Raw genomic sequence first — 26,657 nt, 5'->3', positions numbered from 1 at the left:
AGAGGGGCAGAAGCACACACTAAATATGGTTTGGTCTAAATCTATAGCAGGTTCATTTCTTTTTTTTTTTTCTCATTTCTAATACACAATATAAAAATAACAATTTTATACAATGTGATTGCTTGAAACAGTGAAATTACCTATAAAATTTCCTTTCCAACTTCTCTAGCCATCATTTTTAGGCCAGTGTTAAGTAAATGTATATAATCTCTGACTTAAAAGTCTTCTTTCTTTACTACTGACCTTGCAATCAAGGACACTACTACCACCCTACCTCTACAACTCCTGACCCTGCATTCCTGGGCCACTTCCCACTCATATCCTCAATAAGGCACCATGATTCATCTCTGCCCATAGCTCTAATACAAAAACTGCCAAGGCCTCTGACTCATCTTCCTTCCATTACATTCTCCCTTCCCGGTCTCTTCTACCACCCAACTCCTCCCAAAGCCCCATCCCATCACTTTCATGGGAATCTTGAACTAGCAGGGAGCTTGGGACTATACTTCTTTTGCAAGTGATATGACAATATAAGTGTTCCTAGTGCCCCAAGAAAGTATTCTATAGACATTCTTCTCCTACAGAAATGTTTAGCAAGGTGATTAGAATGGAGAGCATATTAATTAGTTCTACACTTTACTTACATTATAGGTAAAAGAGTTTTCTGTAAGCTAGTATGAGAACTGCCATTACATACTTCACTAGTTTCTACAAGAAAATCTATTTCAGTTCCCAAAGCAAAAATTTTAAGAATGAAAGCTACTTAAGACTAGTATGGCCTACTCTTAAGTGAAATAAATAGGACACACATGTGTAAATACTGAATAGTTTCTCTAGTGTGAGAAATTGAAAGTGTAAATAAGGATGAAACTGATTAAAATGAATAACTGATAATTTGAAATAAGAAAAGGTCCAAGGGTTTGGGGATGGTGGAAGGGAAAGGGGAAAGGGAAGAAGGGAAAGAAAAAAATTATGAGAAAAAAAAGAAATGGAATCAAACTCTGTGTAGATAGGGAAGGGTGGAGGGGGTGAAGGGTGCACAGGTAATGGGAGAAAAAATAAAAACTAAGATGCATCATGTTCTGGTACAAACACCCAATGATAAATGTAAATGTATTTTATACCTAAAATGTACCAATAATATATATATTTAAAAAAAAAAAAAAGACTGGTATGGCCCATAATATCAAGCTAAATAAATTCAGAGTTTCTAAAATAAGGATCAATCTTCACTAAACCCATTCTTGAGGTATATTCCAAAGGACAGTTCATAAATGAAAATATCTCCTTAATGAGCTTCTTGTGATTAACTTACTAACCTAATTCTAGCCTTTAGAATTAGGATTTGTTAATCTGCCATTAAATCTTATGAATAAAAACAAAATTACTTTCAATAAGATTCTAATGTATCATGTTTCAGCACCTTATAAAGTTTCAATAATGTCTTAGGAGCATATCAAAACAGTCATAACTCTTAAATTACCTAAAGTAATCAGTAAATTATGAAATGACACACAGCAGAACTAACCAGTGGATCTTTATGAGAAGCAGAAGATCTCTTCTTTATTCCATAAGACTGACTATGAGAATGATTCTGGAAGTAAATACTTTAAGTTAACTTTAATGAAAGCATAGAGAATTTTTTAAAATAATAAAATTCATCTAGAGATAATCCATACAAAAGTCAGTATAAGATATAGAGTAGTCTACATGCAATCTATTTTCCAGCTGTTAATAAAGGATTCATTGTGGCCGGGGATTTAGCTCAGTGGTGCCGTCGCCTGCCTCGCAAGCGCAAGGTTCCGAGTTCGATCCCCGATACCAAACAAAATAAATAAATAAATAAAAAATAAAGGATTCATTGCACTTGAATGGCTAAGATATATGGCCTCTCTACATTTCATCCTTCCTTGCCTCCTCCTGTGCCCAGCACCTGGCTTAGTGTCTAGCCAGGTAAAGAAAACTTGATTAGGATTTACAACAAGGGAGAATGCGGAGTCCATCACCCCACACCTTACGGAGACCCTCTATCTTCTTCATTAACTACAGAGGACAACGGAGTCCCCTCCTTCCATTATCTTCTTACCTAAAAGCCAAAAGCAATCCTTTGGATTAACAAAAACAAGATTGAGGACAAAGAATAAAACATTTTGTTGCCCAAGATAGTACTAATGGAAAGCAAAGAAAAATGTCATAAATTAAAAATAAAAAGGGATTATTTTCACAGCCCTTGAGGCTTAACTTTGAAGCCTTTGTTGATTCACTATATGATTCTTTCCAAAGTATTTAAACAGAAAAATCAAAGTATGTCCAGTGGAAACATGACAAATTCATGAGTTTTGCTCCTGAAAAATCACATAGTGTACAGTCCACTGATTATCTGAGATTTCCATAAAGGAAATATTCTTAAAAATCTAACTGTGTAAGCAACCAAAATATTTGTGATTAAAGAAACAGTTTACAAACTTACTTTAAAAAAACAGTAATTACAATCACCCAAAGAAAACAAACACCATGACAGACTATTTATGAACACAAACATGTCAGTGTATCCCAGAACATATTGAGGTTATTACATTTTTATACATTGTGTAGGCAAGAAGAAAATAAGAGTTGGATAAAATTAACAAATACAGACCTTAACATGAAAGATCTTTTACTGATGAAAAATACAGATAAGATATAAATGTATATAAAGCATTATCACTGTGCAAATTAAAAGCAATGTTTTGAAGGTTTAAAATTTTAAAATTCTTTGAGAGATCAGTGTCTCCGCATAACATGAAAGCCTTTCAAGAGCAAATTTTCATTTATCTTGATTTACAACAATCTATGCTAAAATTCTAGGATATTCTATAAAATGTTAATCAAAAAGTTAAAGCATGATAATTCCTATGCATGTGACAAGCACAGAATTTTTCAAATCGAATCAAATCAATCAATCTTTCCATGTAATAAAATTGTAATTAGTCAGGCAAACTCTAAAGCTATTTTCCACTTTAAAAATTCTTTTTTAAGACATAAAAGTAGAAGGAACCTAAAAGTTAGAAGCAAGCAGATGTTATTCTACAAAATCAATCTTATCTTTTCTGAAATCAAAGGTCCTTCTACAGGAAAAAATAGACATACATTAGTAGATGAAAATATTCAAGATTTTAGAAATTAGTTATCCACAGCAATAATTTGAAAGAAAACATCACTTTCTGATGAAAGAATTTTGCCAGTATTTTCTATTTTAAAGACAACACCATAAATGAACATTGTCAGATTGCTGATAAAAGCTGATGCTGAAGAAAGCTCACACTCATTAGCTTTGCAATTATGGTATGAAAGAACTTAAAATACAAACCCTGTGAGTTCCAAGACTTTGAAGGGACAATGTATTCTCAACTTCCTTATAAAACCAAAAACAAACAGAAAAGTTTGTGAGTGACTAAATTAAATTAATGAATAAAAGTATCAGAGGTGAGTTGATAAGTTATTACAAACCAGATAAGGACGATGATGACTGGACCGGTGGGAATACCTGGCCCTTTCTGAATCTTCCTGAGAAAGGAAAACGTAATGTAAATCAATCACTGCACAGACAAGTGTTTATCAGAACAACAGAGCAAAGAACAGTTAGTTAACAGCATAGCAACTCCTTAGAGCAAGCAGGTTCAGAGAACTTAAGCTTCAAAAACTGACCTTAGAGTGGTTCCACTGCCTGCCTTGCAAGTCCAAGAACCCCAATACCCGCAAGGAGCTCGATCCCCGATACCAAAGAAATAAACCAAAAAACTGAGCTTAAGGACACAGTGTACTTTGCTTGGAGAGAAAATAGAAATAATCTTGACGCTGTTTTTATTTTATCAGGTATACGAATGTCTGACAACTTCTAGGTTGCTATGTATGTATGACCAAGAAAGCTCAAAATACTAAGATAAAAATAGGCAAGTATAATTAACAGATGTTGAGTTCAACATTAAAGATAATGTCTTCCCCATTGGGCAATGTTGATTTATGCAAGGCAAGAAGAAACATTTATCACAGATACATTTTAAAGAGACTGTATATGGCTTTTAAAACACTTGGGTTATAATTCTCAGCACTTGGGAAGCTGGGATAGAAAGATCTCTTGAGTTCAAGGCCAGCCTGGGCCACCTAGTGAGTTCAAGACCAGCCTAAACTACATACTGAGACCCTCTCTCAAATGATGATGATTTTATGCTAACTGTAAATAAGGGTTTTTTTCCTTTCACCACTCCAGTTGGAAAAGAACTGAAACAGACCCCGATTGTGTGCTGTTAATATAAAGAACTACTTATACTTAGAAGAAAGTATATAAATATTTTAGCGTTAGTAAAGCTGTCAAGAGTTGCCTTAAGTTTATAAAAGATTGCTGGGGATTTAGTTCAGTAGTGCCGCCACCTACCCCGCAAGCACAAAGACCCGAGTTCGATCCCGCACCAAAAAAAAAAAAGTTTATAAAAGATTGACCACACCTAACAGCTGACTAAATTATATGCAATTTTAACCTTTTCCACATTCAACTATTAGCAATGAAGCATTAAAACCATAGTCATGTGAAACCACATGGTAAGTCACTAGAACATAATCATCTGCAACCATAAGGAATTTCTGATCTTTGAGAATTGCAAAGTCCAAAGTGGTAAAATAATTTAAATTGACTAAAAAACTACACATAATGTCTGAGTTCATTGCTATCAACATCAATGCTATCTTTTCCAAAATCAATCAATGTTGCATGGCAATCCAGCATGACTGTTACACAAATAAAACAAATAGATGGGGCTATATCTGACCATTTCAAAACAGAAACAGTAATTCAATCAAAACATCAGTTTGATAAATTGATTTTGTTATGATCTTTGAGTATATATATTTTTTAATTCCTGGTTAAGATCTGCTGTATTTGATCAAATTTGTATTAAAGTCTGTTTACAACCACCATTATGATGAAATGATTCAGGTGTTCTAACCAAGCATATTTCCTCCTTTTCTTTATTCAGTGATGCCACAAAAGGGGGGGGGGCAGTAATGTGTTAGCCCAACCAACATACAGTTTAAGTGGTAATCAATTCTGAGTAGTCAGCCTGGTGAGTTTTAAAAGCACTGTACTATACAGGTGAGTTAATTCTATATTCCACATATCCTAGGGTGATATTCAAGGCTTGATGACCAATCTTCCATTTATGCTATCCTTTCTTTCCATTCCAAGAGCATTTCTTAAAAAAAAAACAAAAAAAAAACCATCTAAGAAACACATCTCAAAGATACAGCAGACAGATGAATCCATATTTATTTTCTAGTATGTCTATGATTTTTAAAATTCTAAAATATAACACCTTATTAAGAACTGATATACCTCTATACTTCAACAGGTTTTCTTTTTAGTTCCATTTGAAATTTGGTCTAAAAGACTTCAGAAGATTACAAAGTAAAATGTAAATCCCATACAGAGTAGTTAATTTGAACAGAGATATAGTTTATCCCATAGTCATAAACTATACCTTCACTAAGCACTAATAGCATTTTTTGTGACAATGGAAATGTTCTAATCTGTGATCTCCAATATCATAGTCCATGAGCCACATGGGGCTACTGAGTACTTGAAATGCTGGAAGTGAAAATGAAACATGAAATTTTAAATTGTATTTCACTTTATACTCTATTTAATTATTCATACATGGCTAATTGCTACCAGATGGGATGGTACTTCTCTAAACCTATCTGAAAAATGTTCAGGTAAAAGTGAGGCAAATTCAAAGCAAACTTCTATTACACCAAAAACACTCAAAACATATATTCTACTAAGTGTCTAACAACTAGCACCACTCTTATATAGAAAGGTGAACCACTTTGGATAGTTTTAGTGACCTCTCCTACCTTGAATACTTTTTACATAGTGGCAAATGTGAAATAAACAGAGGGAAATCCTTGTAAAAAGACTCCATTAATAACTCTAGAATTATTTTGTAAGAGCTTTAAGGGTCCTTAGATCCTTCTAATCTAATCTCTTCATTTCACAGAAAAGAAAGGTCTAGCACAGGATTAAGAACCTACAAGGTTGGGGCCAGGAATGTAGCTCAGTGTCACTGCACCTGCCTGGCAACCACAAAGTCCTGAGTTCGATTCCCAGTGCCCATAAAAATAAAAAAACCACTGGGAATCTACAAGGTCATAAAGATGGACCCTCTTGATAATTAACTTGCATTTTAAGCTCTTACCAAAACTGGTCTCATTCCAACTAGTATTTCCAATCAGTACTCTCACTGCTTAAACTGCACATATATCATAGAACTGTTATCCAAATTATTTATCTTCATGGCAGTTATCGCTTATGTCTAGATATCCCCCCAAAGCCTCATAAGCTCATAGGTGGGGCTTTTCAGAGGTGGCTGGATCTAGAGTGCATGATGCTGGGATTAAGGGTGTGTAATAGCTAAATTGTTCCACGGACTGGTTTAGCATAGTTCTGGGTGTGGATAATGGGAAGGCCCACCCTGGGTATGAGTGCTACCCATTCTAAGGGCGTGTAGCCTGGATAGAATATAAGGGACAGAAAGAGGGCTGCTGTCGTCACCTGTTGCTACTTCACTGCTTGCTGCCTTGTGCCTGTCATGAACTGTTTCTCCTCTGTAATGCCCCTCTGCCATGCCACCCTGCCCTAGAGCCAGGCAACTACGAAATGAGACCTCTACAAACCGTGAGCTACAATAAATGTTTTCTCCTTTAACTTTGAGTGTTGAGTATTTTGTCTCAGCAACAAGAAAAGTAACTAAGACAATGGCCCTTGAACACAGAAATCAAATATTAAGGCCTTTTTTTAAAGGCTTTTACTAAATGCTTTTTTTAAAAAAGTTTGCTGGTTTGTCCTAAATTTTAGGCAATTTAATTTTAGAATTATAATGCATAATTAAATATTTCTATAAAAATTTTGCAATATCATTTCTTTCATACAAAATAATTTTAATGCACCAGCAATAACACTAACCCAGTTACATACAGAAGACATATTAAATGAAATTGATTAGGCTAGCTTTTAGTTGCAAGTACTAGTCTACTCCAAAATAACAAAAGCATACATGAGGAGGAGTCACGTAATTTTAAGTTACCATATGTCTTTTCTTAATTTTCTAAAATGGTATCAAAATGAGAATACTGACTAAGTTTTAAATTCAAAGGTCATCACAATCATAAATATTTTAATTATGGCTATACCTTAAAAAGGTACCTCAGAAAGGATTTCTTATAAAATGTGCTTGTTTAGCAGCAAATATACAGTAGTTATTAACATTTAAAAATCACAGACTTGAGAATCTAATAAAAATACCTGTGACCATTTCCTATAAAAATATAATACATTCAAAAATTTGCATGAGATTTTCAAGCTTCATAATCTACACCCCAAGCTTAGTCATGTACCAAATTAAGAACTCCTGCAAAAAGAGACAGCTGGTTTCCACCACCTGCCCTGTAAGCACAAGGACCTGAGTTCAATCCCCGGTACAGAAAAAAAAGAGACAGTTGGTGAACTTAGCAACCTCGAAAAAATTTTTAAATTTAAATTCACAATAACTAATATTCTACAGTGGTTTACAATTTGCTTTTGTAGCTAACAAATTTGAGAGTGGTGGCAAAGGCCTTGAAAAGGAGCTGAGAGAATACTAAAAGTAATTTTCAGAGGGCACAGAAGAATGACTTGAGTCATGTCTCAAAGTAGACCCTATGAATTTAGGGTTTTTTTGGTACTGGGGATCGAACTCGGGTCCTTGTGCCTGCAAGGCAGGTGGGAGAACCACTGAGCTAAATCCCTAGCACTGAATTTAGTTTTTTAAAGGAGGAGGAGGGAGAAGAGGAAGGAAGAATTTGAGAGAGAAAAGAACAAACCCATAAAAAGAAAAAACACATTCATTTAGTCAGTCTTTCTTGACCAGAGGCATTCATATAATGAAAGCAAGGCTACTGACCACAAAAGAAAATGCCTGGGGCTCTAGATACACATTTGGTCCACTACAGACAGAACACATACTCTCTGACCCTTAGGTTCACAAAGGCCAAACACTCTTAAGACTCTGAAAACTATTAGTCAATGTTTTACTTCAAGATTGCATTATTTCAACAAGTTATCACAACATGCAGGACAGGCAATCCTGGCCTACCAGCCACTTGTGAATCTGTCCCCATTTCCGGTCAAAGGAATGATGAGAGTGCTACAAATGAAAAAGTTTCACAATCTGAATAGTTTTCAACACACTGAATTCTCCAAAAATTCTTTTTTGGTACCAGGGATTGAACTCGGGACCTTGTGCTTGTGAGGCAGGTGCTGGAACCACTGAGCTAAACCCCCGGCCCCAAAAATTCTTAAATCAATTACATATACTTTCTCCAAAGAACAATGACAACTGACTCAGACATTCAAAACACAGGAAATTACTAGGCTAATAATAAATTACTAGATTCAATAATAAAAACATACATGGTTCTTTGCAGTTTAGAGAACCATAAATAGAACTTTATTTAATAATTACCTATTCCTTAGTATAATCTTAGGAGTATAAAAAACAATACATTGCAATATGTACATTTCTGGCCAAGAACTACAATCAGTATTAGCACTTAATACTGCCCCACAGGTGTTTTCCCCTTTGTACTAATAATACAATATCGAAAATATTTTTATGGGAATTTTTAGGGCCCAGTCAATGTCAGAAGAAAAGGTACAAGCAGCATTTCATTTTAGTTAGCCCAATTTCTATATGTCTATTTTTTAAATGTTTTTCTTTTTTAATTTTTATTTTTCTTAATACATGTTTGCAGTACATTAATACATTCCTTGTGAGAATTGGTACATGTACATAACACATTTTAATTCTTTTATCATCCCCTTCCCCTCCCCTCTCTCCACTTTCCCTACATCTCTTGCTCCTTTTCACTTTTACAAAATATCTATCTCCCTATTTCCTATTATCTATCCTTTATTTTGCTATTTAATTATACTTTGTGTTTCTCATATAAGAGAAACCATTTGCTATTTAAGCTTATGCACCTGATTTATTTCACTTAACATATGGTCTCAAGGTGTATCCATTTTTCTGTAAGTGCCTCAATTTTATCCTTCTTTATGGCATATTAGTACTCCAGTGTATACAAAAACCTAGTTTTCTTTATCCATTCATCTGTTGATGAACATAGGAAGCTTCCAAGATTTAGCTATCATGAATTGTGCTGCTATAAACATTGGTATGCATGTACCACTGTAATATGATGTGTTTAACTCTTTTGGGAAGATACCTAGAAGGGTATGAATAGCTGGGTAAAATGAAATTTCTAGTTTTAGTTTTTTGAGGACTCTCCCATACTGATTTTTCTGAATACAAAATTATATTAAAAATCTGGAAACTACTAAAAAGCCTAAGAAAAACAAAATCAACCATAACTACATACTCAAATCAAAATATTTCATGGTAACCACTTCTTTCTAGTAGTTTTTGATCTTAATAGATGGATAATGGTTTTTGTAACACAAAATTAGAACCCTAACAATTTTCTAATTTTGTTTTTTTTAAGTATTTTCTTACATGAATATTTTCTTTCATTATTAAGTATATTTCAAAATTACAAGATTGAATAACTTCATACTGTTTTACTAGATAGGCATGGTAATTCAAATTCCAGAACATGTAGATCTATACTAAACTATTGTCATCTCTAAAGCTACTTTAACTAACATAAGAGCATTTACAATACCATAATAACTAATAACAGTGTACACAGTAAAAGCTATATATGTTTGTTATTTAAAACAAGTACTATATTTACTTTGTTGACATAAAATGGTTTGTTAAAATATATACATCAGGTTAGACTATTCCAGTGTTTCAAATGGAACCAGATTAACATCAGAATTAAACTAGCCAAGTATTGACTTGGGGAGAGGGGGTAAGAAATTAGAGTTATTCCCCTAAATTACCTCTTTTTGTTGTCGTTCCAGTTCTCTCATGCGTATATCTCTTGCTTCTGCCCGAGCAGCACGTTTTGCTGCCAGTCTTGCCTCTGCCTGAAAAGCGATATAAGATTCAACTTTACAAAACAAAAACAATCTGTACACCAGATTTGCGGATAAAAAACAAATAGGACATTACCTTCCAAAGGGACTGAAGAGACAAGATATCTATCATCAAGCCTGACTGACTTCTTCAGTCAACCTTCACACATTTGCTTCTGTCCCTAAATCCCTCTTCAAATCTGAGCCATTACCTTTAACTGCTTGCCTTGATTACACATTTAACATAGTTCACAGAGTTCTTACAAATCTCTCCAAACTTAACTTTCCAGCATTTTTTTCTCTATCAATTTAGTCAAACTAGAAACTTCAAAACCAACTGCAGTTTTATTGTGGATATTAGCAATATTCAGTATCCAAGTAACAGAACTGACAAAGAGAATTCTCTACCACTGAGTATTTCAAACTCTGTTACAGGATCTCTCTCCCTCTGTTTCCATTTCTGTCTCACACCCACTTTCTCTCTTCCCCTCCTCTAACCTACCTTCCTTTCCTTAAATTGAGATATAATTTACATAATCAAATTCATTCATTAAAAGTATAAAATTCAATGGTTAGTATATTCACAACCATCACTACTAACTTACGCTTAAAAAGAAGCCCTGTATCTTTTAGCAGTAATCCCCCATTGTACCTTCCCCCAGCTTCTGGCAACCACTGATCCACTTTACATGTCTATGAATTTGCCTATTCTGGACATTTCATATACAGTAATTGGATTCATACAATAGGAATATTTCATCTCTTGCATGGGCTACTGCAACTGCCTCCAAATCCATCTACCTACCTACCTATCTCCATATGTCTGATAATGTCACTCAGCTGTGTAAAATCCTCCACTGGCTCCCCATTACTTATGGTTAAAGCAAAGGTTCCTTGGAACAGCACAAAAGGAAAAAGGGAGACAAAAACAGAAACAAGATTCCTTACAATCAGTTCCCCACCTTATCTCCCCAATCTTGCTCCACATGAACCAGATGCGTATCATCTCCCTCTGTTCCTGGACTCTACCAAGTTTGGCTATAAACCTCTCTTCACAGACTATCTACTTAGAGGAAGTGTTCTCCCTTCTCTCAAATTCAGACAAAATATCACATTCTATGAATACTTCCCCCTTTCTCTCTTTCATCCAGTATACTAATAACTGGTGTATACTAATACATCAGTGATGGCAAACCTTTTAGAGCTTTCAATGATACAGCCTGCTGTGGCACACAGGCCATAGGTTTGCTACCTTTAGCATACACCCATGCCTCTATTGTGGCTTTATTACATTATATAAACATTGCATGCTTCTGTCACCCCATAACTTTTATGCTGCAGTGTTTGCTAAACAAGCAAATGATTTTTAGGCCATGGGGCAGAGTATCAAGGAAATGAGATAAAGCATTAACTTGATATACCACAGGAAACTTAAATACTGTATCTTCTTTCTGGTTTCTATTTTGTAGTGGTTTCCTCTGCCCTTGGCCACATCCTAACTCTGATTCAGATTATCCCCTATGATAACTACAATAGTTGCTTCTTTCCATGTTGTCCTATTTGTACCCAATAAGAACAGACTTGGCCAATGTTTAAAACGGTCTACTCTGTAAGCAATTATGTTAGGTACTGGAAATAAAGAGTAAGATATGACATCTCTGCCCTAAAGCAACTCCCTATCAAAGTTGAGGGAGACAAACACAAACGTTTACAGGCAAGGAAGCATGCAGGAGAGAGAAGTTACTTTTGCCTAACATGGTTACCATAGGCTTCTAAGAAGAGGAGACAGCTTAATACTTAACTCATATTTACCCTGATTTTGGCAATTTCCCAGTCTGCTTAATTGGCCTGTTAGTAGCAAAGCACCTACAAAATACACTGTAATCTACAGACCTTAATCTACAACCACAGACATGTCCAGAGGATGAAAATGTTGGATCTGAATTACATCAATTTAAACTTTCTTAATAGATGAGACTGAATGTATTTTTAAATGCCTAAGCTAAGCAAATAGTAAAATGTACAAAACTGCAGTATGTAAAACTTAATATGTAAAATGGAAGGAAAGAAACCTTAATAATCTAGTAAGTTTGAAAAAACTAAGTTAAACATTTTTACTAATATACAATATGAACCTCAAAGAAGAGAATAGAATATATATAGCATTTCTCAGACTAAACCACATTATTAAGTAAAGCCCAAGTAATTCTTCATGCATCATAGTCTATTTCTTTCTTTCTTTTTTTCCTTTGGTACCAGGGATCGAACTTCGGACCGTGCACTTGCAAGGTGGGCGGCAGAACCACTGAGCTAAATCCTCAGCCCTCATGCATCATAGTCTAGGAATACACTCTGAGAAATAATGATTAAGCTTCCAGCAATATGTCAGGGTTCACTTCAAGTTGCACTAAATATGTTAAAAGCATACTTTTGTTCTTCATAGTTAAAAAATTAATAATATCAGGATAATCTCCTAACAATTAAAACTCAAACTTTCACTGAGTGTGGTGGTGCTCACCTGTCGTCTCAGCTACACTGGAGGCTGAGTCAGGAGGATCACTTGAGCTCATGAGTTTAGGTCCGGCCTGGACAACATAGCGAGAACCCATTTCAAACAAAACTACAATATTTCAGAAAATAAGGAAGATAAGACTTCACACTAAAGTACCAGCACTAAAGCACTACCAATGTTCCAGCACTTACTTAGCAAGGATGACAGATGCTAATTTTCTTTTAATCCACAAAATAATCTCTTGAGGTACAGAAAGAATAACTTGTCCAAAATTTCTTAGTCAAAATATATCGAAGCTGAGATCCCCATCTTAAACTTACTCTAGTTCATACTTTGAACCATGTTGCCATAAGCCTATATCTTTATTCTCTCAGTATGAAACCACATCTTTAAAGACAAATCACAAAAGTTTGCTTTGGGTGAATTATCCTAGAATTTTCAACTTAGTACAGATTCTCTCCTTTTTGTGAAACTATACTATTACTGGATCTTTTCATTCTTTGCCAATTGTCTATCTCAAATATAGACAATCTCCTTTTACTGTAAACAGTTTTTCCCCTTACCTTTTTATTCCACAACTTCAACTATAGCCAGTAAAAATAACTCAAACCTATCATCACAAACTGACTTCTCTGTCAAAATCAAAGCTTACATTTCTAACATCTAATGGATCTCTTATCAACACCACCAACTTAAAAGTGAATGAAATCAATTTCATCTTTCTCCCAGTGCAAAGGCTTTGCTTCTCTATTTTCCAGTCTCCAGAAACAGAACCTTTGTCATTCCTGCTTAAATCCAAAGTCTCAGGACTTCTACTTCCTGACCAAGCTTTTACAATATCACTTTGAATTCAGCCTTTAAGTTCCAGTTGAACAGATTCCTACCTCTTCCCAGGAGGTTCTTACCACTTTGACCTACAGTACTTCAAGTTTTGAAATTCTAATTTCAGTTTCTCCATGCTGACTTCCCTCCCTTCCTTGCTATCCCAAACTATACATTCCAAATTACCTCAAATACCAAGAAATGAGCAAGGTATGGGCAGGGGATTTAGCTGAGTGGTTCTAGCGCCTGCCTGGCAAGCACAAGGTCCTGAGTTCGATCCCCGGTACTAAAAATAAAAAAAATAAAATAAACTTAGTTATATTTCTTATTGTGGCCAATACCACAAAGCACCCCTAAGTTATACAAATTTTAAATTTGGATGCTGTAATTGCTTAATTAAATAAACACAGGGAACAGGTAAAAATAGTGGCATTCTAGAATCCCAGTGACACTCCAAACCAGAGGCTCATGTGAGGTCATCAGATCCTATTATAAATCTTCCATCTGTCCAATGGATCTATGAATAAGTAGAAACCTATTTAATCTGCTGGGCAATGCTCACTGTTTTCTCCAGATAAAACCCATAAATCAAATTTCACTTAGGATTACTATCTGGGAAGTAAAAAACACAGGCTTATTAAAAAAATAATTTGAATCCATCCCCTTTAAATAAAGGGGCAGCAAAGGAGACAACCACCCTCACTGGAGGAAAGATAGCCTATTTAATAAATGGTGTTGGAAAAACTGGATTTCAACCTGCCAGAGATTAAAACTAGACCCATACCTATCACCATGCACTAAGCTAAGACTGAAGTGGATTAAAGATCTAAATATTAAGACAGAAACACTAAACTTGCTGGAAGATAAGTTAGGTAGAACTCTTGAAGATATTGGCATAGGAAAAGACTTTATGAACAAAACCTCAATAGCAAGGGAACTAGCACAAAGAATCAACAACTGGGATCTTATTAAAAAGCTTCTGCATTGCAAGACAAACCACCAACAGAGCTAACAGACAATCTACAATGTGGGAAAAAATTTTTAGCAGCGGTACCTCAGAAAAAGGACTACTATCTAGAAGATATAAAGAACTGAAAAAAATCAGACCTCCCAAATTCAAAGACCCAATTCAAAAATGGGCATCTGAAATGAACAGACATTTCTCAAAGAAGTAAAAGCAGCATATAAACATATGAAAAAATGTTCAACATCACTGGTCATTTGAGAGATGCAGATGAAAACAACACTGAGATTCCACCTCACCCCAGAAAGAGTGGCTGCTATCAAGAAATCAACCAATAACAAATGCAAGCAGGGGTGTGGGGAGAAAGGAACCCTTCTCCATTATTGGTGGGAGTGCAGACTGGTGCAACCACTATGGAAATCAGTGTGGAGATACCTCAAAGAACTAAGTCTAGAGGTCCCATTTGACCCAGCTATTCCCCTGCTGGGTATCTTCCCAAAAGAATTAAAAGAATCATACCACAGAGATATATGTGCACCCATGTTTATAGCAGAAGTTTGTAATAGCTAAAGCTTGGAAACAGCCCAAGTGCACATCAACTGGAAAATAGATAAAGATGTGGGGTTTTTTTATAAAATGAAGTACTACTCAGCCATAAAGAATGAGAAACTAGTCATTTATAGCTAAATGGATGCACATTGAGGCCATATTCTTAAGTGAAATAAATAGAACACACATGCATACATACTGAATAGTTTCTCTAGTGTGAGAAACTGAAAGTGTAAATAAGGATTAAAAGGATTAATAACTAATAATTGATACTTTGAAATAGGAAAAGATCCAAAGGGGTAGGGGTGGTGGAAGGAGATGGGGAAAGGAAAGAATGGAAAGGAAAAATTATAACAAAAGGAAAAATGGAAACAAAGTCTATGTAAATAGGGAAGGGTGGAGGGGTGAAGGGCGCACAGGTAATGGGGAAAAAATAAGAACCAAGATACATCATGTATAGGTACAAGCACCCAATGATAAATGTAAATGTATTGTATACCTAAAATGCACCAATAAAAGAATTTAAGCAAAAAAAAAAAAAATACAGGGGCAGGACAATTAACTATGTTGTAAACATATTCATACTATAAACTGAATTAGGTCCATTAAATAAATATACTTAATATTTTCCATTTGATAAGTATATAATGAACCCCAATGGCTTTTAGAAACAAAATAGGTACCACCCAAGTACTAGTAAAAATCTGCTACCTGCTCTTAAATAAACAGGAGAGAAAATATTTCTAAGAGATATAATGTAAATGGCTTTCATTAACAATGGATAAGGGGCCAGGGATTTACCTCAGCAGTACCATGCCTGGCTTGCAAGCTCAAGGTCCTGAGTTCAATTCCCAGTACCAAAAAAAAAGGAAAAGTTCTGAAAAACCTCATTGATTCTGCACTTTTTTCATTATTCTAATTCTGATACTTTTGGTAGTTCTCTTGTGCTAATGCTTTTTCATAATAGAAGGAACATTTGAAAAAACACTCCCTCTACACGCCCTCCCAAGCCAACAGACTCCCCAGTCTTAGTAAACTTTCTTTATGATTCCACTGGAAGAGTTATTTCTCCTCCTTTTGTTTCAAGTTAAACCCTCTCCAACCCACACAAACTCAAAACACATCCCCTCTGCTATTATGCAAACTCCATTCTCCAAAGACTTTCTCCCAAATATCTCTCAGTCTTCACTTACTCCCTCTGTTGATTCATTCTCATCAGAAGTGGGTTCAAAGTCTCCCCCATCGTTAAGAAACAAAGAACAAAAAAGTCTCACCCTAGCTCAATCTGTCTACCTTGCCTTCTCCTTAAAGCCAGGTTTTTTCAACACCTCTCTCCCTCACTTCTCTGTCCAATGATTCCAATCTGGATTCTACCCAAATTACTTAACGGAAATTGTTCATGCAAAGGTCACTAATGACCTCTAACTATGAAACCCAATAGTATTTCTTTATCATTATCTCATTTGTTCTTTTTAGACTTCCAACATTACTAACCAATCATTCCTTCTTAAACCTCTCATCCTCTGGCATTATTTGATACTGCTGTCTCTCAGTCTGCCTCCTTACTTTCTGACCTTCATTCCTCAGAATCTTTCACAAGCACATTTTTCTTTGCTAGAATCTTCAAATTTTTTCCATTTAGTTTATTGGTACATTTTAGGTATACAATACAGTTACATTAATCATTGGGATCTTGTACCTTTATATGATGTGTCTTGGTTCTAATTTTTTCCCATTCCCCTGCCCTCCCTTCACCCCCTCCACTGTTCCCTATTTACAAAGACTTCGTTTCCATGTTTTACCCTTTCTCATAATTTTTTCTTTTCCCTTCTTTCCTTTCCCCTTCCCCTCCTACTTCCCCTATTCCTTCAGACATTTTCTGCTTATCTCACAATATCAATTATACATTTTGAGAATCTTCAATTTTTAATATAACCAAAGTCTCCGGGTTTGATGTCCCATTCTTTTCATTATATATTCTCTCCTGGGTGATACTGATAATTTACAAATCTTTATATCCAAACCACATTCCCCCCCACAATCATTCTTTATTTAATTGGATAATATAAATTGGGGCTATCCCCTCAAGAACCTAAGACCAGTATGTACTTAATTTAATATATAAACTTTCCCTTTAAATTACCCATCAATTGCCCCATAACCCAAAATATGAAATGAGAGGACTTCATGGAAGATGGCAGAACAGTAAGCAGCAAAAAAGCAACCTCTCTATCTTCCAGATTTGGAATCCAGACACTAGAAAATAACTTTGGTCAGAAAAGAAGGGGAGGGTGGATCACCGGGGCCCAGGAAGGATCTGAAGGGAAAACTGGAGCCCCCAGAGAAAGTAAAAGACAGATCTAAACACAGAAAAAGGAAGGGGCAATCTGCATTTTCTCTCCAGGTCTTGGTTTGTGGCATGAGAAAGGAAGATCAAATCTACAGAGACACAGTGAAAGTGGGTGACTCCAGAGGCCTCTGGGGAAAAACGCATCAGTAGATCAGAGTGGTGGATGCTGTGCACTCCAACAGCTGGCAAGTGACTCCAGGCCAAGAAACTGCTGTGCCCCTGGAGACAGTGCTTGGCTGGATGCCATTTTAGGAAGGGGCAACTGAACCCAGCATTCAAAACAGCTGTGGGTGGACTGCATTTCAAGGCTCCCAGTGTTAAAACCCCACAGTGACTAGGTGAGAGACAACCATAGGAAACATCCAGGGTCAGGGAGCTGTAATCAGGTGGGCAAGAGACACCAGAGTATTATAAGCTAAATGACTCAGGCCCCAACCCACAACCAGAGGTCAGGATCAGCCTAAATGTCTGTGGAGTTGGAAGTATCAGAATCAGCACCCTGCCGAAATCCTACCACAGGCTTGCTGGGCTCTGACTGCCTCCTCAGTCTACCAGGGAGAGCAGAGTCATGCCCTGAATTGGAGACTACTATAAAACTGTAGATCCCAGAAGATAAACACAAGCTGAAATCACAGAGAAAATTTTTTTTTTTAATCACTGTGGGCAGTCCCTCCCCCCAATTTGGTGTTTTTGTTGTTGTTTGTTTTTTCATGAACAAACATTGTTTTTAGTTTTTTGTTTTGTTCTTCGTTTTGTTCCTTCCTTCTTTTCCTATCGTTTTTCACCAGTCTCCTGAGACTTGGGTAATCCTCCTTTATCCCTCAGCCTTGCTCCTAATCTCTTTCTCTTAAATTGCACAATTGAGTGGACATTTACCGCATATACTTTTATGACTTGTCATAGATTTTGTTATATGCCTATAAATCTTGTACCTATGGTTAAGCACAATAAATTAAATTATCACAGTTTGTCATTTCCTAGTCTGTGCTTCTTGCTATTATTATTGACTGCACTACTTTGCTCAAGGTGACATAGTTGTTGTGTCAACTGATCTTCCTTGTATGCCAATACCTAGATTGTCTGGGGGTCATAAACAATAGTATAGTCCAGTACCAAAGAACTGGGTGCTAGTTAATCCATAATAAATTGAAGAGGCAGGATCCGGGGACAGACTCAAAAGTCAAAAGTCAGGTATGCCTAGAAGACATCTCTACAAAGTAGTCAGTTCCTAAATCAGTCTCAATACTAGCAATAAAGCTACCCATCCTAAGCAATTTATAAGCTTCAATGCAGAAAACAAATAAACAACAACAACAACAACAAAAATAGAAAAATGAGAAAACACAGAAGCAAGATGCAACCCATAACCTCAAACTCAATCAAGGCAAATCAAGGGGACACTGAGATGGAAGAAATTAAAAAAAGGCCTCCAGCTCAATTTTATGAAATTGTAGCAGCCAAACTAACAAAACAGATCAATAAATCTCTTGACAAAAACAAAACAGAGATAATTAAAGAGATGATGACCACATAAAAACAATGATTAGTGAATCTAGAGTAGACAGAAATTTTTTTAAAAATAGATGCACTCAAGAAACACATGGAAACCATGAATGCCTAACATAGAAAAGAACTGGATTCCATAAAACAGACTCAAATGGAAATCCAGGAGATTAAAAATTCTACTAAAAATACATGCATCAGAGTCAACCAATGTGAAGATAGAATATCAGATCTAGGAGACAAGGTTGTGGTTGGCAATCACCAAATGAAAGACTTCTAAAATACAGCAAGGGTCCAAGAAAAATCAATTCAACAGGGCCAGGGATGTAACTCAGCAACACAGCACCTGCCTACCTGGCAAGTACAAGACCCTGAGTTCACTCCCCAGTACAAAAAAAAAAAAATCAATCCAACAGCTGCTAGATGATGCAAAGACTAATGTAAGATTAACTAGAATCAAGGAAGCATCAGAAGATAGCACAAAGGGCATTTTAAAAACCTCTCCACAGAAGAAATAGCAGAAAACTTTCCAACCATGGAAAAAGAATTTGAGATACAGATCAGACTCCAAATAATCATGATCAGAAAAAAACTACACCACAATATATAACAGTCAAGATTCCAGAAATTCAGTACAAAAACAGAATACTACAAGTTGTTAGAAAAAGAATTCACCTACAATGAAAAACCCATTAGAATCATAGCAGACTTCTCAACTCAAACCCATAAGTCAAGGAGAGCTTGGAGTGAAGTATTTTAAGCCCTAAAAGAAAACAATCTCCAACCAAGACTGATGTACTCTGCAAAATTATTTTTCCAAACTGATGGAGAAATGAGATACTTCCATGATAACACTTGAAGAAATTCATGACCACCAAAACACCACTACAACCAGTTCTGAAGATCATTCTAGAAAAAGAAAATGAAGATAATAATTCTAAGAATCCCAATACAGTCTACCTGGACTCACAAACTCAATTCTCTCCATGATTCTGGTTGCAAACCAAACTAGTCAAGAACCGAATCAAATTTCCCCCATAAGGTCAACATTAAACCTAACCACTGAATTTGATTTGGTTCTCATCCAACTGCAATCAGAATCATGGAAAGAATCAAGTTTGTGAACTGAGGTACCACTGTAGAATGAATCCAGCAAGGAAGGCAACCAATTAAACAGAGGGGAGTCAATACATATCAGTTATAACTATCAATGTGAATGGTCTCAATTCACCAATCAAAAGAAACAGATTGGCAGAATGGATCAAAAAAGCAAGATCCAACAACATACCATACAAGAAACACATTTAACTCAAAAGAAATTCATAGACTGAAAGTCAAAGGATGGAAAACAATATTCCATGTGACAGGAACCCGGAAAAAAAGCAGAGGTATCTATTCTATTTGCAGACAAAGTGGATTTCAAGCCAAGACTGATCAGAAGAGACAAGGAAGGTCACTACCTACCTGTTAAGGGAATAATAAAAGAGATAATAATCATTAATATATGTGCACCAAATACCAGTGCACCCAACTATATAAAGCAAACACTAACGGATATGAAAAATCAGACAAGCACTAATATAACTGTAATGGGGGACCTGTCCCAAACAGACAGATCAACTAGACAAAAGAATCAACAAAGAAATATCACAGCTGAACCAAACCTTTGAACAAACAGACTTACTAGATATCTAGAGTGTTCCACCCAACAACAACAGAATACACATTCTTATCATATAGGAGACTTTCTTCAAAATAGACCACATACAAGCTCATACAACATGCTTAAGTAAATATAAAGGAACTGAAATTATTTCATGCATATTAACAGATCAAAATGCAATGAACTAGGGCCGAGATTTAGGTCAGTCGTTCCGCCTCCTGCCTTGCAAGCACAAGGACCCAAGTTTGATCCCGGGTAACCCCCCCCCCAAAAAAAGCAATGAACTGGAAATCAATGGCAAAAAAACCCCACAGAAAAACATGGAAATTAATAACACCCTCCTGAATAAACAATGAGTTACAGAAGAAATTAGACAGTTTCTACAATTAAATGATAATGCCAGTAAGACATACCAGAGTTTATTGGACACAATGAAAGCAGTCCTATGAGGGAAATTTATTGTGGTGAATTCCCACATCAGAAAAACAGAGCAAACTCAAAAAAATAACCTCATATTGAACCTCAACGTTCTAGAAAAAGAAGAGCAAGTTAAACCCAAAGCATGTACATAGGAGGAAATTATAAAGATCAAAGCAGAAATTAATGCAACTGAGACTAAGAAAACAATACAAAGAATCAATGAATAGAAGAATTGGTTCTTTGAAAGATTAAATAAAATAGACAAACCGTTAGCCAACCTTATAAAAAAAAGGTAAGAAAAGACTTAAATCCATGCAATTAGGAATGAACTAGGTAAAATCACAACAGATGCTACAGAAATCCAGAGGATCATCACTACCTACTTTGAGAACATGTATTGTAATAAGATGGAAAACTCAGGAGAAACAGAGAGATTCCTAGATATATATGAGTTACCAAAGCTGAATCAAGAAAATATAAAACTTCTAAATAATCCAGCATCAGTCAATGAACTCGAAGAAATAATTTTTTTTTAAACCCACTAACAAAGCAAAGCCCAGGTCCTGACAGATTCACTGCTGAATTCTACAGAACTTAGGAGTAGATCTAATGCCACTGATACTCAAACTCTTTCATGAAATTGAAAGGGAAGCAATACTCCCAAACTCATTCCTAGAAGTAAGCATTACTCTGATACTAAAATCAGAGAAAACAAAAAAGTGAACTACAGGCCAATCTCTTTAATGAACACAGGTGCAAAAATTCTCAATAAGATACTGGCAAACAGAATACAGCAAAATCATCAACAATATTATACACCATGGCCAAGTAGGATTCATCCCAGGGATACAGGGATGTTTCAACATATATAAATCAATAAATGTAATACACCACATTAACAGAGCCAAAGACAAAAACCACATGATCATCTCAATAGACACAGAAAAAGCATTTGACAAAGTCCAACACACATTCATGATAAAAACTCTACAGAAAACTAGAAGAGAAAGTCTTTATCTCAATCAAATAAAAGCCATCTATGACAAACCAACAGCCAACATCATACTGAATGGTCAAAAACCGAAAGCTTTCACTCTAAAATCAGGAACAACACAAGGATGTCCACTATCACCACTCCTGTTCAATACAGTTCTGGAAAAATTAGCCAGAATAATTAGATATGAGAAAGAAATAAAAGGGGTATAGATAGGAAAGGAAGAAGTTAAATTATCATTATTTGCTGATGACATGATACTCTACATAGCAGATGCCAAAAACTCCACCAAAAGACTCCTAGAATTAATAACTGAACTTGGCAGTGTACCAGGTTACAAAGTCAACACTCAAAAATCAATAGCATTACAGTACACAACAAACTCACTGAGAAATTAGGGAATCAAGAGGAGGAGGTGGGGGAGGGGAGGGAGGGAGACAGAAAAGGAAAGAGAAAGTGGAAAGGAGAAAGAAAGGAAGCAAAGGAGAGAAAGAGAAAGGAAAGGAAAGAGAAGGAAAGGAAGAAAGGAAAGAGAAAAGACAGAGGGCCAGGGGTCTGGACAGTGGTTCCACTGCCTGTCTTCCAAGTGCAGAGTCCTGAGTTCGATCTCTGGCACCAAAAAAAAAAGAAAGAAAGAAAAGAGGGAGAGAAAGGAAAGAAAGAAAAGAGAGAGAAGGGGAGAGGGGAGGGGAGGGGATCAAGCATCTTTTAAAACTTCTGTCACAGCCAGGCATGGTGGGACATCCCTGTTGTCCCAGACCGCAATCCCAGAATTCGGGAGGCTGAGGCAGGAGGACTGCCATAGGTTCAAGGCCAGGCTAGGCTACAAAGTGAGTTCAAGGCCTTCCTGAACTACATAGTGAGACCCTGTCTCAAAAAAACCAACATGCCCCACAAGTACAAGGACCAAAAAAAAACAAAAAACAAAAAACACCAAAAACTTAATAATTAATTAAAATAAAACTTGTGTTCCATTTTGGTCATGAAACAGTTTTAAAGGGAAACAAATTTAAAATTCATATTAACAAAAATGCATGGAACTGGGCTGGGGATTTAGCTCAGTGGTTCCGGTGCCTGCCACCCAAGGTCCCAAGTTCAATCCCCAGTACAAAAAAAAAACGCATGGAACTAAGCCAACAGAATCTGGAACTGTCAGCCTACATTCATCCATGATCTAAACTGTATGCAACTAGCATTGGTAAAAAAGAGATAAAGTATAATCTGGGCCTTTACAAACCATCCTTTAATTTCAAGAAATTTGAAATATAAAATTTAGAAAGTTAAACACTCAAGAAAAATGAGTATCTCAAGTAGCTAAAACCCAGAGTTTGTTTTTAATTTTATTTATTCTTCCATGACACTCATGTAAAAAAATACTGAAAGACAAAAATAAGAGATATAGGGCGGCCGGAAGAGCCGCCAAAAGGCGAAAGAGAGGCTCTTGGCCGCCTCTCCCCTCCTCATGGCACTCAGCCCAGTTGTCGAGTACCTGTAGGTTGTGGGACGTCCAGGCTGGTCCGGGTTAAGGCCATAAGGGGTGCCCCCAGCCAGGGACTTTTAAACCTGTCTTCCTCCCTTTTAAGTCCTCCAAGTGAGACGGTCTGCGAGGCTCTGCTGTTTGGGGAGGTTCCGAGATGCAGGGGTTTGGCTGAGACTGGCAGATAGCAGCTCCTGTTGCCAGAGCTCCTCGCACCCCTTTCCTGTATCCGTCACCTAACGGGGTTAGCCAGTTCCTTCACTGGCGAACATCAGCGCCTGCTTACCCAGACCGCGATGGTCAGTCACTAAGGGTGGCCTGTTGATGGCACTGAGAGATGCTATAAACACCAGAACAAATTTAACACTGGCTAGAACAAGAGCTCTAAGAAGCTGGGAAGATGAGCCCCAGAGTACAAAGGCCCTTCAGGAGAACAATTCTGCAGATACAAGAGAACCCCAGGACCTGGGCGTGGTGGCACACACCTGTCATTCTAGCTACTTGGACAGCTGAGGTAGGAAGATCACAAGTTTGAACCCAGTCTAAGCAACTTAGTGAGACCCTGTCTCAAAATAAAAAATACAAAAGGGCTGGGACGTAGCTCAGGGCTAGAGTGGTTGTCTGGCATGTACAAGGCCTTGACTTTAATCCTCAGTACTGAAAAAAAAAAAAAAAAGAGCTCTAGAGGAAGTTTAAAACCATTAAGATACATAAAAGTATAACTTTATTGTTATCTGCATTCACCGTACTGTGCAATAATAGCATCCCAGAACTTCTTACCACTATCCAACTGTAACTTAGTCCTCCAGGATTTATCTCACATATAAACATTTTGAGAAGACCAAAACAAATACACATGCAATATCATCCAAAGGCAATTGCATATTTTATTATTCTATTGCATATCAAAAAATAGACAAATTCAAATTTAAAAAAATAAGATATAATATTTATTGTACTGTCACAGTTTCCAAATTAACAAATGAAAATTATTACTCCTTTTGTCTCAGTAACTTCCCTTTAAATATAAAATCTTAGGTACCATTTCTCTCAATTAGATCTTATATTATTCTTTTTTAAAGCTTTTAGTTCTTGAGGACATTTAAACTTTTCTGAACATAAACACCAACATGTGCTAGTTGTTATGGCTTGTATCTAAATGTCCCCCCAAAGCATCATGCAGTTATAGACGGGTCTTTTCAGAGGTGGCTGTATCTAGAGTGTATCACCAAGGATTAAGAGTCCATGATAACTGGATTAGTCCATTGACTGGTTTAGCATAGTTCTGGGTGGGGATGGGAAGGCCCACCCTGGGTGTGGGTGGCACTAACCAATAGGTTTGTAGCCTCAGCAAGAAAAAAGGGAAAGGAAGGCTTGTTGCTGCTGCTGCTAATTCCTGCACGTCCGGCTATGTGCTATTTTTCTTCTGCCATTCCCCTGTGCCATGGTGACCTTCCTTGGAGCCAACTGACTATGGACTGAAACCTCCACAAACTATGAGCTAAAATAAACTTTTTCTTCTTTGATTTGTGGGTGTCAGGCATTTTGTCACAGCAACAAGACAAGTAACTAACACAGATAAAAATCTGGGAATTTCCATCTTTTTCCTGATTTCAAACAACTATATATTCTTTTTATAGAGATCGCTTGACAGCAAAAATACTCTTTTGGAGTAAGAGAGGAAATCTAAGGCTAATAAATAGATCTTATAGGAAAAGGGAAACTTTGGATCCGAGATGACATATTTAACTGAAAGAGAAAATGTGAATGGGAAGTCAGGTCAGCCACTTAGGAGACTGAGGCAGAAGGATCACAAACTGAAGGCCAACCTGGGCAATTTAGTGAGACTTTATCTCAAAACAAAATCTTCAAAAATGGTGAGGAGGGCTAGGGATATAGCTCAGTAATATAGTGCTTCCCTACCATGTATGAAGCCCTGAGCTCAATCACAAATACAGAAAAAGAAAAAGAAATCTTGAGGGAAAAAACAAGAGTTGCCAGTAATGGCTTCACATTTAAAGTAATAATACTGTGCTACCTGAATTTTTTCTTCCAAATCCTGTAAGTCACAGGAATATTAACTGCAAAACTAAAGCCTTACAGCACAAGAATCTCTCTTATTCCTCAATAGAGGAACACGTCGAGGAACAGTGAGATATTGCGAGTAACACTGAATATCACAGAACCAGTGATCAGGCCAATGTGTGAATGGGGATAGGGTAATAGGCAAGGGGAGTACTGTCATGTCTTCCACCCTTCTTTACCTTAATTCAGGTGTGTAAATCGGAAATACAGAGCAGGTCTGTACTCAACAGGAATCCACTGAATTCCTAAACTAATGCCACCTGAAGGAAATCTAAATGACTAAAACCACAAACCCTTAGAATTGTTCTTTCAAAAGATTTGCCTAATTAAAACAGTAAATACAAAGGAGGAAAGTTTTGATATTGTTAACTGAGTAGAAATGGGAAAACATTCACTTTTAATAACTAAAAAAACCCTCCCATTTCACAATAATTTATGAATTTTTGTGTAGCAACACTGAAAATATTTTTGAATTTTAAATTTTGTGTCTTGTAGATTTTTACAGACAAATCCAATTTGCACAGAACAATCTGAACCATAAGATAGTCAAAAAAGTATCAACATTAAGAAAGATTCTAGACATGACCTTGAAATGCTCGAGTTCTTTGGGGCTCAGTCCAAGGAGTGACTGCCTTGAAGTCTATACTTTCTCCTTAGATGATCTCATCCATACTTATCAGTTCAATTACTTCTATATGCTCACAACTCTTAAATGTTTATCTGCAACCCAGATCTCTCCTTTGAGTTCATGACCTATATTCCCAAACTGCCTCTTCCATTTAGATGTCTCACAGGTACCTTAAATATAACACATGCCAATATTCGTGGTGTTCCCTCCCCACTCATGTGTCCTACCATCTATCCAGATGCATAAACCAAAATGTCCCTTATCTTTACTTTCATCATTCTAACCCAGGCCACTATTACCTCTAAGTCTCATGACTCATCTTCTTGCATCCATTAATCTCTCTCTCTGATAGAATTTCCAACCTATAATAAGTCATCCTTTTAAAGGTTCTGTCATACCTTACACACAAACATCCAGTTTTTCCCATTACTTTTAATGCACATCAGAATCCTAAAAACAGTCTACAAGCATCTCTATCAGGTTTCAGTCTCATCCCTATTGACATCTGAGCTAGGTATTTCTTAGTTGGGAGGAGCTGTACTGTCCACCAGGATGTTTAGCAGCATCCTTGGCCTCTACCACAAAATCCTACAGTAGTACACTTTCCTCACCCCACCCACTTCATTATGACAAGATAAA

General features: G+C 36.5%; 1 protein-coding gene across 37 annotated transcripts in view; it reads right to left on the bottom strand.

Moving 5' to 3' along the window:
- Positions 1 to 26,657, bottom strand: part of Lrrfip2 (LRR binding FLII interacting protein 2) — a 114,105-nt gene that overhangs the window by 53,502 nt on the left and 33,946 nt on the right. For 19 of the 37 annotated variants that reach the window (XM_087182088.1, XM_087182087.1, XM_087182100.1 and 16 more), the window contains exons 4-8: positions 9,977 to 10,063; positions 8,166 to 8,216; positions 3,490 to 3,546; positions 3,350 to 3,394; positions 1,529 to 1,594 (exon numbers count right to left, since the gene is read on the bottom strand). In XM_087182088.1, coding sequence (XP_087038214.1) covers positions 1,529 to 1,594; positions 3,350 to 3,394; positions 3,490 to 3,546; positions 8,166 to 8,216; positions 9,977 to 10,063 — 306 coding nt within the window. The remainder of the gene's footprint in view (positions 1 to 1,528; positions 1,595 to 3,349; positions 3,395 to 3,489; positions 3,547 to 8,165; positions 8,217 to 9,976; positions 10,064 to 26,657) is intronic. The other 18 variants (XM_087182123.1, XM_087182113.1, XM_087182117.1 and 15 more) reach the window with 4 other exon arrangements.

The sequence above is a fragment of the Heterocephalus glaber genome, unplaced genomic scaffold (genome assembly GCF_053883595.1).
Source record: "Heterocephalus glaber isolate CG9 unplaced genomic scaffold, H.glaber_assembly_v1.0 deba00001472, whole genome shotgun sequence".
In the NCBI taxonomy this organism is placed as follows: Eukaryota; Metazoa; Chordata; class Mammalia; order Rodentia; family Bathyergidae; genus Heterocephalus; species Heterocephalus glaber.
The sequence above is the reverse complement of the archived record's forward strand: the minus strand, read 5'-3'. Positions and strand labels throughout refer to the sequence as shown.